The following is a 17,841-nucleotide window of genomic DNA, read 5'->3' as shown; positions in this document are numbered from 1 at the left end:
TCAGATCTAATTCTCTTGATTGATATTCCAAACTAAGTAGTTATTATTTTATGGAAATTCTAAAACATTGAACTAACCTCTATTTTTTCTTTCATAAGATACAATAAATGACACAAACCATCTAGCCCCTGTAAGAATTGCAACTTTTGATGGTCCCTACATATCACTATGGATTAAAAAGAAAGGTTTAGAAGCTCTATTATTATTCAAAGGAAAGAAAACACAATAATGTTTGGCAAGTTCACAAATATCACAATGAAAATTATCAATTGCAACATTTAGAAAAAAGTATAGGAAACATGGTCTTGAGTAAACTAAAAGGAGGGTATTTGATAGGGGCCCCTGGACGTACCAAAGACGATCCAAGGGCCAAGGATAGGAGAGTAAATTGGCTAACTAGCATAACAGCCTGTCATGTGCGAAGGGGTAGAGTTGGTAATCGCTGGTTTGTGTAACAAACCAATAGGTGTGAGTCCAAATTCGGTTAAAGGAGGAGGAAAAGAAAATATAAAGAGGGGAGAAAATTGTAGGAGAGCAGGCTGATTTTGGATTTAGTTCTTCTGGATAGTTAAGGGGCTTTCGAATGCCTAGTTTTTTTTTTGTAATTTCGATTTGAGTTGGTGAATTGGATCAAAGTTTCAGTGATTTTCTTTCTAGTACTCATCAGTATTCTAGCCTAAAATGTTGAAGCCAAATTTCATGAGTTTGAAAGTTTGGATGAGTTGAAGGAACACCATGAGCATTAGAGAGCACTAACCAAGCATCACCCCAATCGAACTTGCTTGAATCCTCAAGGTAGTAGAGCCTATTCCATTCCCTGGCAAATCCAATCATCCTCCCCGTTCTCAGGTCTTGAAAACACAATGGTTAGTAGAAAAAAATCACTTTGCTATTTAAATTTTTGGTGAGTTGGATGGAGAGAAGGTTGGTAGAGAGCTTAGAAACATTGAGAATATCTTTTAGGGTGAGTTGAGAATTTAGACTTATGTGTCCTTGTCCGACAATAGTAACAAAAGATCCATCAACAATAATGATTCTTTTGGTACCAGGGGAAGGGTGTCAAAATAGGTTGGGCCATGTGTCATATGATTAGTTGCTCCTAAATTAAGAACCTGCAAGTCACGATAATTTGAAACCTTGGAGTTTTCAGAGATTAGGCACTTGATTGATTGAACTAACGAACGCACATTAGAAGATTTACAGAGAGTCAAGAAAGGCCATGATTTTATCAAGCTCTTCCCTTTGCAAAGTTTCTTTGCCAGCAGATTTTGGCTTCTCTTGAGAAGGAGTTCTTTCTTTATTCATTAGATTGGCTTGGGTTGCTGTTGGCCCCTAGTTCAATTGAGAACTTGGCCCTTCTGCGGAGTTTGTAACAGTTCCCTCTCGCGTGTCGAGGCTTTTTGCAATAAGTACACCATGACCCATCTCAGCTTGATGTTTTTGCTGAATCTGGCTTTCGATTTTGTCCATGGCCGCTGCTATCCTTGTCCCCTTTTAATACCATGGCTGACCCTTTTGTTTGCTGGGTCTCAAGCATAACTGTCCGCCGACTCCCTTCAGTTCTTAAAATAGCAAAAACTTCAGTTAATGATGGTAGCCGCTTCTGTCCTAGTATTTGAATTTGAACCTGATCAAAGTCCATGATCAAACCTGCCAGAAACTCAAGTATCTGATCCCGCTCCATATAGCTTTGAAGAGTATTAGCATCTGTTGGGCTTTTCATCTGTATGTTTTAATAGTGGTTTATTTCAAGCCAAAGTCCCTTCATGACATTGTAGTACTTGATGACTGAAAAAGTACCTTGTGCGTTGAAACCTTTGTCTTGAGTTCAAATATGACTGCTACATCTTGAGCTTTGGAGTATGACTGACGAACGGTTTCCCAAGTCTCTCTAGCAGTGGGAAGAAACATACAGTTTTTACTGATTTCAGGTTGCATCGGGCTCCATAACCATGACATTATCGTGGAATCTTCTTCATCCCAAGCTTGAAACTTGGAATCCTCTTTGCTAGGTCTGGTTCCTTCCAGGTGGCTGGCTAAGTTTTCCTCTCTCTTCGAGATGTGTCTTCACAATTTGTGACAACTGAATGTAATCCTTTCCATCAAGTCCGTATTCTCTCATATTTGGAAGGTCTCCATTCAATGAATTTGTTGAAGGCTGCGAAATAAGCCTGGTTGGTGTGGAGGTAATGCTTCCTAAATCAATCATCGTCGGAAAAATTGTAGGAGGTCAATTATGACTGTTTAGGAAGAATAGAGAAGAAAGGTGCTGGGCAGGTCGGAAAAAGAAAACAGCAAGGGCTTAGAAGGCATGGCTGATTATCGGCAAGTTGCAAAAGGCACAGAGAAAATAAAAAACCAGCAGTAAGGCCGATTATCAGTAGTGAATGCTAATAGAGAGAGCCCCCAAGGATGGTGGCTCTGATACCATGTGGAGAAGAATACTTTTTTGTATTGTATTGTGGAACGATACACTAGGTATCTATTATAAGTGTGGATCCTGATTTAGGCAACCAATCCCAAATAATTATAGATTAGTCAACTCAATCAAGGAAGAAAAATAAGAGAAATAATTCTAATAAGGAAACATACTCTTATCCTACTAAATAAGGAAACTCTAAAAATAAGACAATAGAGATATTCTAGGAAGGAAACCATTATAGGAGAGATTTTTGGATTTCTAACATAAATAATATGTACATCCCTTATATACACTAACCTATACTATCACGAAGGAAGTAACTACATATCTTAAATGATATATATAATATATTGAACATGCCTAGTTTCCTAATATATGTAAATCAGAATATCTTAACACTCCTCCTTAAGCTGGGGCATAAATATTGAACATACCCAATTTGGTGCATATGTAGCTCTCATGAGGACCTCTAAGTGACTTAGTGAACAAATTAGCTAAGTCATGAGAACCCACAAATGTGGTAACAATATCTCCAGAAAGCAATTTTTTCCTAACAAAATGGTAGTCAACCTCAAATGTGTTTGGCTCTCTCATTGAACACAGGATTAGAGGCAATATGTTTGGCAGCTTGTTTGTTATAAACTAATTGCATAGACTTGAATTGCTTTTAACTCCCCAATCAGTTGTTTCAATCTATCAACTCACATGATGCGAAGGCCATAGCCCTATATTCAGCCACTAAACTAGATATGACAACTACACTCTATTTCTTATTTTTCCCAAAGATTTAAGTTGCCACAAACAAATACACAATATCTAGATGTGAACTACTTGCTACTAAGAGAACTTGCCTAATCAACGTCTATATATCTCACAATTTGACTATGCCCCATGATCCCCATACAAAACAATGACCAGTAGCACTTTTATTTTACCGAAGGATAAGGATTACTGTGTCCCAGTGACTATCACAAGGTGAATCTAGAAATTGACTTACTATACTAACATCAAATGAAATATTAGAACATGTGATTGTAAGGTAGTTAAGTTTGTCAACTAACTAATGATAGTGCCCAAGGTCAAAATAGGCTCCCCCTATCCCAATGGCAACCTGATATTTAGATCCATAGGGGTATCTATTGGCTTGCACCTGAGCATCCATGTTTCTTCAAGCATGTCCAATGCATATTTTTTCGGGGAGATATAGATGCCAGTCTTTGATTGTGCCACCTCTATGCCCAAAAAGTATTTCAACTGACCATATCCTTGGTTTGAAATTGTTGCTAGAGATGCGTTTTCAACTCAGTGATGCTAACATCATCTTCCGAATAACAACATCAACTTATACTACCAAAAGCATGTGGCAACCAGATTTAGAGCAATAAAAAATTGAATGATCTCCTTGACTCCAAGTTAACCCAAACTCCATAACCACTAAATTGAATCTTCCAACCAAGCCCGACGAGATTTTTAACCACCATTTCATCTAAAAGTTTAAGTTGTTAGATAGAGGACTAACTTTATCTTTTGTATTATCATCTTTACACTCAACACGCCCCCTCACATGTGGCTAGGTTTCACTATATAACTGGTCCAAACATGTATATAGCAATTTAAATATTAAGTTAGTTATGAGGCTTGAACTCAGGAGCTTTGCCTACCCCAATACCATGTAAAATAAGAGAATGTAAAATTGTTTATTGAATAACATGTACATCACTTAAATACATGAACCTATACTATCACAAAGGAACGTATATATTCTATATATCATATAAGATATACAGTTACTATAACATGGAGATGTAGTATATATACAGTTTCACAATATATATAAATCATAATGTCTTAACAGTTACTACCTCATGAAGGAAATATTGGCATATTCTGTCAATCAGCACTACGTATTTGATCAATGCTTTAGTTTTAAAGTCACTTAAGAAATTTCATGAAGACATATGCCAGAACTTTTACAGGCACTGGCAACATTTTATTAACCTTCTCAGTTTTAATAATTCTACCTCTGAAGCCACATGGGTAAAAATTAACATACAAAACATTGAAGTCATCTTTAGGCTCCCATTTCACAGAACATGGCCATTGATGCTTATGCATGTGGATAATGTTGATGACCTTATACCAGCAAACTAATTATTTCTGAGTGCATTCAGTGAATTATCATTCTCCAATTCAAGTGTAAGAGAAGATATTAACAAGTTAGACCATAGTTACTGGGTTCACTCCTCCCCCTCAGAACCACATCCAGATTGGGCATTCCAGATCATGGTTCTTTTGCATCCTTGGATTACAAGGAATGCGATTCAGATCCTTAAGAATGGCAATCCCAAACAATTTAAAACATGGGAAGAAACTGAAAATTAAAAAAAAAAAAAAAAGAAACAAAGCTTGTCTACCTCACCTAAACCCTAAACTGAAAGTTAACAAAAAAAAAAAAAAAAAGCTTGTCTACCTCACTTTCTTGTACATTCTATTGCATTTATTTTCGATAATATTCAAACTAGCTTTGTTTGCATAGGATTCTTCAATCTATAACTCGTACAAGAATATAAAAAGGAATTCAAAACAAAACGAAACGAACCAATTTCTATAATAGCAAAGTACTGATCCAACTAATCTCAGCCCTTGTATAATTATAAAATGTACCACTGTCATATCTGAGATCTGATAAGGAGAATTCTCTCTGATTGAGAGAGAATTACGCGGGAATTTTTGAGGGAGGGAGAGTAGAATTATAGAATTGAGGGAGAGAAATCAGAGAGAGAGAGAATTGAGAGGGATAATGACTGATTCAATTATCAATTCTTGTCTTCAAATGAGCTGGGTCAGTCCTCTTATACTGCCTCAGCTTGGGATTGGTGCCAAAACGGTTGCCAAATCCCTTCTAGAATCAGTACAACTTGTCTAACCACTTGCATACAACTTGCATTGCTAGAACATTCTTCCAGCAAGCTAATTCCCTCCAAAATTACAAACATAGCTACGAATTATAAATTCAGCTACGAAATAAAGGGTCAGCAGTCTAGGTACGTGACAACCACATCCCAGAATAATGAACCAATTAAGCCTACCCCACCTTACCACAATATTAGCATGCTAAAATACCCTGTACTTGTTCCCTTACCATGCCCCAAAACATATTGCTTTCCAAGCAACAATGAGTAAGACAATTCCATGACACACACAAATAGTTTGTGCACCTTCTCGCTAATCACCCAAAAATAATGCAAACAAAAAAGAAAAAGAGGAGAAAAGAAAACAAGTGCTTATTTCCTTCTCACTCATAGGCATAATTGCCCAGATGCTTTAGTCCATCCACCTATGATACTAATACCAGCTTATTATATTTATACTTCTACTAGATCTAGAAAATTGGAATTTCAGTGCATAGGCGAACTAATTAGAACTTAATGTTACAAAGCCATTTAACCTTTCTTCTTGATCTTTTTTTTTTTGGAAGGCTTAAGCTATTTGTGAGGATGGGTGATATTAAAGCATTGAAATCCACAGGCCCATGATCCTGTGTATTCTATTGTCCTTCTGTAATATGCTGACTATTTTGTCCCTGAACTAAATTTGAAAAATGTGCTTGTAGTATCTATTTACAATTTTCCCCCCCATTTTTGCTAGGCTCTTGTCAACCTGTATTCTTGCTTGATGTAAAAAAAAAAAAAAAAATCAATTAATGGAGTTATCTGCCTTAGTTCTTATTCAAAGTTTGGTTCTAGATAACATGATCTAGTTTTTGCTAAATGAAATGGTTGGCTTATGTTTTTAGGTGTTAGAGGCACTTAAAGGTTCAACTTCGACCAAACCAGCAATCTTTGCCATGTCAAACCCTACAAAAAATGGTACGCTCATTTTATTGGTTTCTAATTCTGAAGGAAAGTTCCTGACCTTATTTCTCTTAAATTACTCCTTGACAGCTGAATGCACTCCTGAGGAAGCATTTTCAACTCTAGGCGAGAACATTATATTTGCAAGTGGAAGTCCATTTCAAGATGTGGATCTTGGTATGTGGTTTGGTGTATGTGTTGAATACTTGTCCATGGTTTCTAATGCTTTAGTCAATTTCTTTTTAATCCCATACTTGGGGAAAAAACAAAAAGGGGATATATGAAGACAGTGGAGATAGGATAATAGATCACTGTTGAGCTATGATTTTGTTGCCGTTCAGCCCAATAGTTTTCCCATTATTCATTTGGAAACAAGTATTTGCCATTAACTGATGTTAATGAGGTGAACTCATTTTTCTCATCACCTCTAAAACATTTAATACTGTAGGTACTTACTTTGTTGCCTACCATAATGTAGACATTTCAGTTCTGAAAATTGAATTTTGGATTTAATATTTATTTTCTGATATGTGCGTCAGTTTTTATTTATTAAGAAATATTTGTTGTTCCCTTTATCAGCAAAAAATTTACCATGATGTTGCATCTGAGTAAGACTTGTGTATCCTCCAACCAATACATGCACATATTATTCTATTAATCTCTTGATTGTACTCTCTTTTACCAATGGTTCCATATAGCGGCTAGATCTAGTTGTTGTTTTGTTCTTCCTCTTCCCTGTTTTCATTTTTGAGTAACTAATAAGGAATTTGGAGGCTGGCCAAATTCCATTTTTCTGCTCAACCTTTCTGTAATAAATTCATAACGTGATGTTATTTCATCAATTAACATTACACTTAATAACTTCATTTTATTGTGAAATCTGTGAGCAATATCCTTGTGTTGAACGTTTACTGAAGTGAATTTGTAGAATTATCATCACGTAATTTGGAAGGTCTCCATTGACAAATTCTGCAGGAAATGGTCATATTGGGCATTGCAACCAAGGAAACAACATGTACATATTTCCTGGGTTAGTCTCAATTTCAACCTTTTGACCAAACAGTGGCTTCAGCATTTTCTTGTTTTCCTGTCTTCTGATTTTACAGTTCCCTTGTTATACAGGATTGGACTTGGTACTCTTCTGTCTGGCTCTAGGATCATATCTGATGGCATGTTACAAGCTGCAGCTGAGTGGTACTTTTTCTTTGTACTCTGCCAAAGATGTCCACAAAAATTTTAGGATGTGGAAATTATTCTTCTCCTAGGTTAAGATGCTTTCTGAAAATTGCTATAAATAAACCTGGAGATTATGTCCTCTGCATTTAAGCATTCATTAGAATAGTCATTTGGATTATTGTAGTCATAAACTAATGACATGCTCAGGGTCCTGTTGACATAAATTCCTTACTAGTTGGTTCAATGTGCAACATGCTAAGGGTCCTGTTTTTCATTTGGGTCAAACAGTAGTTAACTGTTTGGATGATTATTGTCATAACTAGTATGTAAGATGCTTAGGGTCCTTCCTTACTGCTTGGTTTTGGATGTAACATGTTGGGAGTCCCTTTTTTTTTTTTTTTGGTTCTTTTTTCTTATTTGGGCCAAACAGTAGTGAATTCTCTTCCTCTTCCTTTGCTAAATAATTTTCACACATATTTTTTTTTGTAAAGAAAGTTCTGCTGGTTTATTTTCCTCTTTAATCACCACCCTACTTGTTTTGGCAATAGAATTGACAGCAATTGGTACTTGTATGTCCACTTCTTTCATTCTTGCATATAAATTTACCAATATCAGTACTACTCAAATAATTACTGTATATGTGGTTTTAGTGGAGGAAAACCTGCTGGAACCTGGAAATTACAGTAGGCTTCAAGCATAGAGACTGTCCGGGGGAGGGTGGAGAGCTAGGAAGTCATTAGAGAGAGAAAGAGTAGCAAGGGGGAGAGAGACTGTTCAAATCTGTTGAAGGATAGAGTAAAAACCTGTTGCTCTATTGTTCTCCCAACAAGCAGTGACCCCTATTTTATGGTGAAGGGGTCTAGCATGCCAATGTCCAACAGACATGCCCACATGGATCGACGCCCCAATAGTTGGGGGGGGGATGTAGATAGTGATGACACTGTCGTCTTTAGGATGGGGGCATGGGTATAGTGAAGAGTAAGATACATTTTACCTCAACTTAATTTTAAGAGTCATCACATGGTTGGAGATAAGCAATTGGCTTCTGGAGTGCAAGTTAGCATCATGGAGGCAATGGAAATGGAGGTTTCACCTTTTGATGACAAAAGTGCTTGGAGAGTCCTACTGGTACAGTTGTGGAGGGGATGTGAGCATCAATGTAGAGATCCTCTAATGGTGAGTGGAGTGCTCAGGTTAAGAGGTCCATCAGCTGAGGCAAGGACCCGGAGCAAGCATCCTTGCCACAAGTAGACAGTACAGAGCACTCGGGTGGAGAATTTCATCAATCATGTAGAGGATGCCCACTAGGGTTTGAGGGCCTAGCTGGGGAGCCCATCTTCCAAGCCAAGTAGGTAGGACAACCGTTCTTATGGCAATGACCCATGGGTACAGTGCTGTGTATGCTGACTTAATTGATTTTTGAATCCAGCAGGGATGGATTGTGGAGATTGATGTGTTACCTCACATGGCTAGCACTTGGAAAGTCACGTCATGGAGACTCAATCCCGAGGGGGAGAGTGACAGAGGATGTTGGCTGCAGCCTGTAAAGAGATAAAAGAGGTTTCTTAAAGTTGGTTCTAAGGCCCAAACCTTGATTTGGGATGTTTTGGATGAAGAAAAGCCCTCCTAGAAGCTTTTTTAGACAGTTTTTGTGTGTTATGTATTAGGGTATTTTTGTCCTTCTACATTCCTCAAATCTACTGTTAACTATTTATAGTGTTTAGGTTTTATTTATGGTTTTTTCAGTCTTATTTTTCCTGGTTTCAGTTTTATTTAGTTTTCCTAATAGGAAAAGTATTTTCCTAACCCTTGTAGGAATAGCATAACTCTATAAATACCATTTTAATTTCTTTTTTAAGTGAGTGTATGGAACAATTACTGCATTTCCTCTCTTTTCAGTTGGGGGCATGATACCTAGAAGATATTTCTCTCTCTTTCCTAATCTTTCAATTTCATATTCTTATTTTCTAACCCTACATCCAGACCTGTTTTCAGCCCCCGAATTTTATCTCACAGCCATGGTTTTCCTCTAAATTGCATACCAACCCATTACATATGTAAACCCTATCCTTTTCAACCATTTCCCCCAGTCTTCTAACTCTAAATAAGCTTCTCATCAGTTGGTATTCACATGATACCATATGTGTTCTACATCAGAGAGCATTTATAGAGGTTTACATGTCACCTCGATAATATTGGCATTTAGAGATTTACAGACCCCTGGACAGAAAGATTGTGGGGATTTACATGCCACCTCAAATCACTATTACTATTCAAATGCTCGTTACGATCAAATCAATTCACTATACCCCATTTTGGTTAACCTCAGTGGCAGGCTTGCCGTCTGTTGTACTCCTTGGAGTCTTGGTGAATCCTGATTGAATTGGACTTGCCAAAAAGTGTAGGTAGGTAGACAGGGAGGGAAGGAGGGAGGATGTGCTGCCTGTGTATGGGATATGCTGTACTCTGACAATTATCAAACACACCCCAACATTGGGTTCGTACAACCTTGTCATTCTTTAAGTTAATTAGAATCAGGCATGTATGACACACTTGGTATACAATTGCCCATTATTTGGAGATACATGGATCATGCTGGAAATTCAAGGAATAACTTGAAGAGCCAATAATTAAAAATCAAATGACGGAAGTCTGTTCCTATTGATCCCACTTGCCAAAAATTAACGAAGTTCATACCTATTCTCCCTCTTCCTTTGAAATAGAGGCATATATTCTCATTTGGAACCATTTGAATAATTTGGGAATTATATAAATATTGTTGTACTATTTGTAGTATATGAAATTGATCAGTACACTCAGAGAAATTGATTGCATGTGCTTGATATTTAGGGCATAATTGTATACACAATCCCTATCTTTAAGAAGATTTTTATTTAGAAAGAGATATTTTAACAAACCAATTTTTCCATTTTGGGTTGCTCGTGTTCATTCAATCCACAGCCTGGCTGCATATATGACAGAGGAAGAAGTTCACGGTGGAATTATATATCCTTCAATATCTAGGTAAATGCATTAGAAATTTGCCAGAACTTCCAACTGCTTCAGTTGAGATACCTGGCGCTCATGTGCTGATCTTACTCACAATGCAGAATACGTGATATAACAAAGAAGGTAGCTGCAGCTGTGGTTAAGGAAGCTATAGAAGAGGATCTGGCAGAAGGATACCGTGAAATGGATGCCCGAGAACTCCGAAAACTTAACCAGGTATTCTTGTTTTTATGTAACAATCCAGTTTAGATTTTCATTCTCATTTGTTTGGGTTGTGTTGAGACAAAAAGAGAATATAGAAAAAATGCCTCGTTTATCAAAATGAATAGAATAGAATGTTTAAATACACTGCCCCTATTTATATGTCATGTTCTAACATACTAACTGTACACAAAATATAAACAAAATACATCAAAAATACACTCTATTACATTTAATACTCCCCCTCAAGATGGACTATGAATATCCAAAATAGCCATCTTGTCTAATAAAGGGAACAATCTAGCAGCTGGCAGAGGCTTAGTAAATGCATCAGCAAGCTGGTGTTGAGGACTAATAGGGAGAAGCTTGAGTATACTGGCAGTTAGCTTATCTCGAACAAAATGGCAATCTAGTTCAATATGCTTCGTACGCTCATGGAAAACACAATGTGTACAGCAGCCTGGTTATCACAAAATAGAATTGCAGGAGCAGTAGAATCAACATGAAAATCAAACAAAAGTTGAGTTAACTAAACCAATTCACTGGCAGTAGAGGCAAGAGCTCTATACTCAGCCTTAGCAGATGACCTGGAAACAGTGCTTTGCTTCTTAGCCTTCCATGATATTAACGAATCCCCATGAAATACACAAAAACTAGTTATAGACTTCTGAGTATCTAAACAAGATCCCCAATCAGCATCAGAAAAAGCTCAAAGTTGAAGATAAGAAGATGCTGAAAAAAACAATCCTTGACCTGGAGTAGATTTCAAATATTGGAGAAGATGGTAAACAGCATCAAGATGAGGCTGTCGTGGCTGAGAAACATATTGGCTGAGTTTGTGCACAACAAAAGTGATATCAGGTCTTGAGACAGTAAGATACAATAGGCGGCCAATAAGTCTTCTATATATAGTAGGATCTAGAAGCAAATCTCCCTCAAATGAACAAAGTTTAGAATTAGGAAGCATAGGGACAGAAGCAAGCTTAGATGCTAAAAATCCAGTATCTTCAAGAAGTTGTAGGGTATATTGTCGCTGAGAGAAGAAGATACCCTTATCAGATTTTGCTATTTCCAGCCCAAGAAAGTATCTCTAATGGCCAAGGTCCTTAAGTTTGAACTGAGTATGAAGAAATCCTTTAAGGGAATCAATGACAGCAATATTTGGGCCTGTTATGATGATATCATCAACATAAACTAGGAGACCCACAAAAGAAGAACCAAGACCCTTAGTGAATAAAGAATAATTTGATTTGGACTGAGCAAAACCATGTTGAACAAAGATAGTGGAGAACTTAGAAAACCACTACCTTGAGGCTTGTTTTAAGCCATGAATGGACTTGTGGAGTCGACACACTAATCTCTCCCCCTGAGAATGAACCGAATTCTCAAACTGATGGCCAAGTGGAATATCCATATAGACTTTCTCAAAAATATCCCCATTCAAAAAAGCATTGTTAACATCTAGTTGTACAAGAGACCATTTGTTAATGGCAACATGAGCTATGAGTACCTTGACAGTGACCAGCTTAGCTACGGGAGAAAAAGTGTGAAGAAAGTCTAGTCCCTCTTGTTGAGTGTACCCTTTTGCAACTAACCGGACTTTATATCTCTCTATGGTACCATCAGAATTATACTTGATCTTATATGCCCATTGACAACCAATAGAATGTTTGTCATGAGGAAGTGGAACAATAGACCATGTGCGATTTTGCTACATAGCCTTCAATTCTGTAGCCATTGCATCCCTCCAATGAGGAAATTTTACAGGCTATAATGTTGGGGCTCAAAAGAAGAGGATACGGTAAGAATAAAAAATCTATGGGAAGGAGAAACACGAGTGTAAGAAAGATGATCTTGCAAAGGATACAAAGGCTGAATACAAGAACGAGGCCTCCCAGTCAAAAGATTACATTGGAAATCACGTAGATAAGAAGGAGGTTTGGAAGGTCTAGTAGACCTTCGAATAACATGATTAGGATCATGATGGGTAAGATGATCTGCATCTAGAACAGGGGAAGAAACCACTATCCTAGCTGGTAAATCAGCATCTAGAATAGGAGAAGACAAATCAGTAGCTGGTAAATCAATGGCTAGTTTAGGTAAAACAAAATCAGGGAACAAATCTTGTACAACATTAGAATGAGTGACAAGATGGAAAGGAAAGATGTGTTCATGAAAAACATCTCTAGAGACAAAGACAGTTTTAATGGTGATGTCATATAGCTTGTACCCTTTAATTCCAGAAGGATAACCATGAATACACTTGCTGTAGCTCTAGGATGAAATTTTGTCCTACGAGAAGACAAAGTGGAAGCAAAACACAAGCTGCCAAATATTCTAAAAGATGTATATTCCACATAGGCATTATACAACAACTGATAAGGAGAGTTATTTTGCAAAAGAGAGACTGGTAGCCTATTAATCAAGAAAGCTGCAGTAAGGACACAATCTCCCTAAAAACAGATAGGGACTTGAGACTGGAAATATAAGGCCCTAGCCACGTTTAAAAGATGTTGATGTTTACGCTCCACAATTGAATTTTGCTCAGGTCTCTCGACACATGAAAATTGGTGAACTACCCCTTTTGAATCAAAGAAATCACTAAAAGACAGCTCAGGGGCATTATCAGATCTAAAACCCTTAATGACCTTATGGAATTGAGTTTCAATCAATGAAAAGAACTTGGGAATGATATGCTTTGCATCAGACTTGTGTTTCACAAGATATACCCAAGTGAATCGCGTGTAGTCATCCACCAAAGTCAGGAAATAACAATGTCCATTATATGTAGGAACATGATAAGGACCCCATATGTCACAATAAATAAGATCAAAGGCACATTTAGACAAATGATTATGAGAAATAAAAGACAAAGGTCTTTGCTTGGCCAATGGACATACTAAATAAGGAATATCAATCTTCTTATGATCATGGGAAAAATGTAACACAACTTTCAACAGATTCAATCTCTTCATAGAAGGATGTCCTAACCTGTTGTGCCAAACATGGCTACTTATTACATTGACTGAACAAGGAATTAAAAAGGGAGTGCAAGTCTTATCTACATCTTGGCTATTAGGTCGTAGGAAATGTGCATCCAAAACATATAGCCCTTCAAGCAAATTACCCTTGCCAATCATCCTCAGGTGGCGTACATCCTGAATTATACATGCATGATTAAAGAAACTGATAGACACATCATTCTTCCTAGTCAATGCACTCACTGATATCAAATTGAACTTGAAATATGGCACATAAAGCACATCCTCTAGTATTAAGTGAGTGCTATTTTTTACTGTCCCAATAAAATGGACTGAAATTTGACTATGATTAGGGAGAATGATAAAAGAATCCTTAATTGGTCTCATGCATTCAAAAGAAGATCTAATACATCATATATGATTTGTAGCCCCCGAGTCAATTATCCAATTTTTAGGATATCTAAGCCCTAGATTTACCAAAATAGAATAACAAGTACCTGATGCTTGATCAGGAGAAGCATCAGCATTCATGCCAGCCTTGGCATCTGAGAGGTGTGAGCTGAGCATTCCCGTTAAATGTTGGCACTGAACAAGGCTCAACATCTGCATAAAACTCCCAAAATTCTCATGGCCTTTAGACTGGTTAGGAACCTCAGAAACTTGATTAACCGTGGTTAAATTCTCCTGACTATGTTTTTGTCTAGGCTTGTATCCTGGGGGATATCCATGTAATTTGTAACACTTCTCAATTGTATGGCCACTATAACCACAATATGTACAAACTAGACGTTCCTTTTTATGATTCCTACCAGAAACATTTTTATTTCCATCATGCTTCACATAAAAGGCTACTGATTCATGTCCAATAGAGGTAACTATATTCCTTTGGTGCTCCTCTTGTGATATAAGGGAAAAAATTTTATTTATTGGGGGAATGAGATCCATGAGAAGCAGTTGACCTCTAACTTGGGCAAAAGACTCATTTAGTCCCATCAAAAAGGACATAACATATTCAATATGATAATGCTCTACCAGAGCCTTAGACCCCTCGCAAGTACACTTTCCACAAGAACACATCGGCCTATAATTGCTAAGTTCATCCCAAATGATCTTGAGTTTGGTAAAATAAGAGCTTACAGAAAGCTGACCTTGATTGAGATTCATTAACTCACAACGTAATTGGAAAATTCGAGGCTCGTTGCTTTGCTGGTAGCGTTCCTTGAGGTCAATCCAGATTTCGTGTGTTGATTCTGAGTAGATCGCACTAGCTGAAATTTCTTTGGAAACAGAATTGAGTATCCAGGAAATGACCATATGATTATTATGGATCCAAGCGTTGAAATTTGGATCTCCAATCATCGGTCGCCCAATCGTCCCATCGATAAACCCTATGTTCTTGACAGAGAGTGCAATTAACATAGCACAACTCCAGGAAGGGTAATTATCCCCGGTGAGAGGTTGAGACACCAGGACTAAGCCTGGACTATCAGAGTGATGAAGAAAAAATGGACTCGATCCATCATCGACAGAAGAATTACTCATCGACGGTGAATACAGATCTGGAATCAATGTTGCCAGAAGAACAATTTATGGGCGAACAACAAGCTTTGAAAGAAAAAAACAAAATCGCAGCCTTCAAACGAAGAAAGGATGCAAAAGAAAGGGATCGATTTGCAGATCTCCAATCAAAAGAGATCACAGTCGCAGAAAATGAGAAACTCTGAACAATGGAGATTCACGACATCAATCGAAGAGAGAAAAGCTTACCTAAGGCTCGTCAGAGATCAGCAAAGAAGAAAACAAGATTGACGAAGACGGAATTGCGGAATCACGAGCCTAGGGTTTTGAACGCGCTCTGATACCATGTTGAGACAAAAAGAGAATATAGAAAAAATGCCTCGTTTATCAAAATGAATAGAATAAAATGTTTAAATACACTGCCCCTATTTATATGTCATGTTCTAACATACTAACTGTACACAAAATATTAACAAAATACATCAAAAATACGCTCTATTACATTTAATAGGTTGCTCTTGAAGTAAAGTGAAGTATGTACAAGGGGGGTTGTAATTGGTTGGTACGGATTATTAGAGCAAGGTACAATGTTGGCTGGGTGCTGACACAAACTAACTACTTTGCAAGGAACATTTTCTCATGAGAGCGGGTTCCTTAACCTAGAAACGGTGATGTGATCATAGTGGATTGCTATTATGTCGCAGTCGTGCATGATCAAATTTGTTCATGCTTCCATCATGCAGTCCTATGTTATTTTGTCTTAAAGGTGTTGGCTATTCCATCAATAGTTGACTTATACTTTGGTGAGTCAACTATGCCACAAGGAATGTCTCTTGAAAATGCCAGTTTCCTTCTTGTTTGCAGAAGGCTTGAGCCACGTCCGGGACTCTAAATGAGGCCATAGAATATGGGTAACCAAACTAGGAAACCTCAGTGCACAGCTAGGCTCCTGCCGCTGGGTGGTCTAGCTACATTCAGATATATGCTGAATTTCCTGCCATGTGTCAATGTGTTGCCCATCCAGGGGGTGTTTGGCAGGTCCAAGTCCTGTCGATGTCCCAAGAGACCATGTCCCTAGCACAAATGTTGGGCGCACGTACAAATATGTACAAATTATGACCATGTCCCAAGAGATTTTTAGTTACAAAATTATGTAACTAAAAATCTAATAAGTTCTAAAATTTAATATAGTTTTAAAAGTGGGATTGGATCGTTAGAATGAAACTTTTAGGTGGTGTTCTCTTCATATTTCAGTTTTGAGTTTTGAATTCCTTTTCAATTTTGTGTGAGTGTTTGTTTTGAGATTTTTGAAAACATATTTTTTTGTTGTCATTCTGAAAAATCATTTCTTAAAATAGAAAAATAGAAAACTAGAAAATGCATTTACTTTGAAAATTTGAATTTTTTTTTTTGTCATTATGATATTTTATTCAATGAATTTAATTATTAAATAATAAAATTAACTCTTTTTAATGAAATTCTACTATTAAAATAAACACAATAAATTTGATTAATAAATTACTAGCATACATCTTAACAATAATTTATATTAAATTACAGACTTAATAATATACTATATATAATCCAATATTTTTAATTATAATATAGATATACTATATTTTTTAAATTTTAAATAAATATATAATTTTATTTCCAAAATTTCATAATAAATTTTTCTTTTTTTTTCTTCTTCTCTGGTGCCCTTCATCTTTTCCGTCGTCGGCAACCACCGTCGGCTGGAGATTCACACGATCAGAGCCTACCATTAGAAACTCCAAGGCATGAGGGTTAATATACACAAAAATTGGCCAAATTTAACTGTTGAATTTTTGTAAATCTAATTTTTAATTTTCGGCCACAAGTGAAAAATGCATTGCCAGTCGCCATCGGCCACCGTGGCCGGTGGTTTTTGGCAATTAGAGGCAACCACCCAACACTCAAGGGCCCATCGACCAACATACCAAAAATCAACAAGATCCAACGGCCAAATCTCCTTAAATCTAAGTTTAAACATTCGACCAAACCCAACACCCGCCTATATACGCATTGTTAGTCGCCACTGGTGGTCGGTGATTTCCGATGATCAGAGGCAACCACTCGACACCCAAGGGCCCATCGACCAACATACCAAAAAACTAGCAAGAGAAGAGAGGAGAGAGGAGAGAAGAAAGGAAATAGGAGACAAAAACCAGCAAAAAAGCGACAGGGGAGGTCGACGGCGACTTGCACCGTCATTGGCAGGCATGGTTGATGACGGTGGTCGTAGTGGCGGTGGCGGTGATAGTTGATGGCCGAAGAAAGAGAAGAGAAAAGATGAGAGAAAAGAAAGATGTTGGGTCTGTGCGAGATTGGTGACGCGGGGGGGGGGGGGGGGGGACTACGTGTTTTTCGCATTTTGGGTATTTTCAGCGTATTTTGGTTTAAAACACCCAAAACAATAAAATTTGGGTTTTCTTTACAATTTTTTTTTTCTTATTTTCGAAAATGTATTTTTAAAAATAGTAAAATAAACGCGTTTTCAGTGTTTTAAAAAATTCAAAATTCAAAATGGGTTGAAAATGGTAAAGAGAATACAACCTTAATTTCTAACTTCTAAATTTTCATTTTAAAAGTGAAATTTGCATTTTTTAATATATTTTTATATTCTATTCATTAAATAAATAAATATTTTTTTAAATTA

At 37.1% G+C, this 17,841-nt stretch overlaps 1 protein-coding gene across 1 annotated transcript in view; it reads left to right on the top strand.

Moving 5' to 3' along the window:
* The window catches only part of LOC127801087 (NAD-dependent malic enzyme 62 kDa isoform, mitochondrial), a 77,068-nt gene that overhangs the window by 57,574 nt on the left and 1,653 nt on the right, over positions 1 to 17,841 (top strand). Inside the window, exons 13-18 of the mRNA XM_052335935.1 lie at positions 6,219 to 6,291; positions 6,367 to 6,453; positions 7,252 to 7,306; positions 7,399 to 7,470; positions 10,414 to 10,476; positions 10,563 to 10,677. Coding sequence (XP_052191895.1) covers positions 6,219 to 6,291; positions 6,367 to 6,453; positions 7,252 to 7,306; positions 7,399 to 7,470; positions 10,414 to 10,476; positions 10,563 to 10,677 — 465 coding nt within the window. The remainder of the gene's footprint in view (positions 1 to 6,218; positions 6,292 to 6,366; positions 6,454 to 7,251; positions 7,307 to 7,398; positions 7,471 to 10,413; positions 10,477 to 10,562; positions 10,678 to 17,841) is intronic.

Source organism: Diospyros lotus, chromosome 5, assembly GCF_014633365.1.
Source record: "Diospyros lotus cultivar Yz01 chromosome 5, ASM1463336v1, whole genome shotgun sequence".
Taxonomy (NCBI): Eukaryota; Viridiplantae; Streptophyta; class Magnoliopsida; order Ericales; family Ebenaceae; genus Diospyros; species Diospyros lotus.
This window is presented reverse-complemented; position numbering and strand designations above follow the sequence as displayed.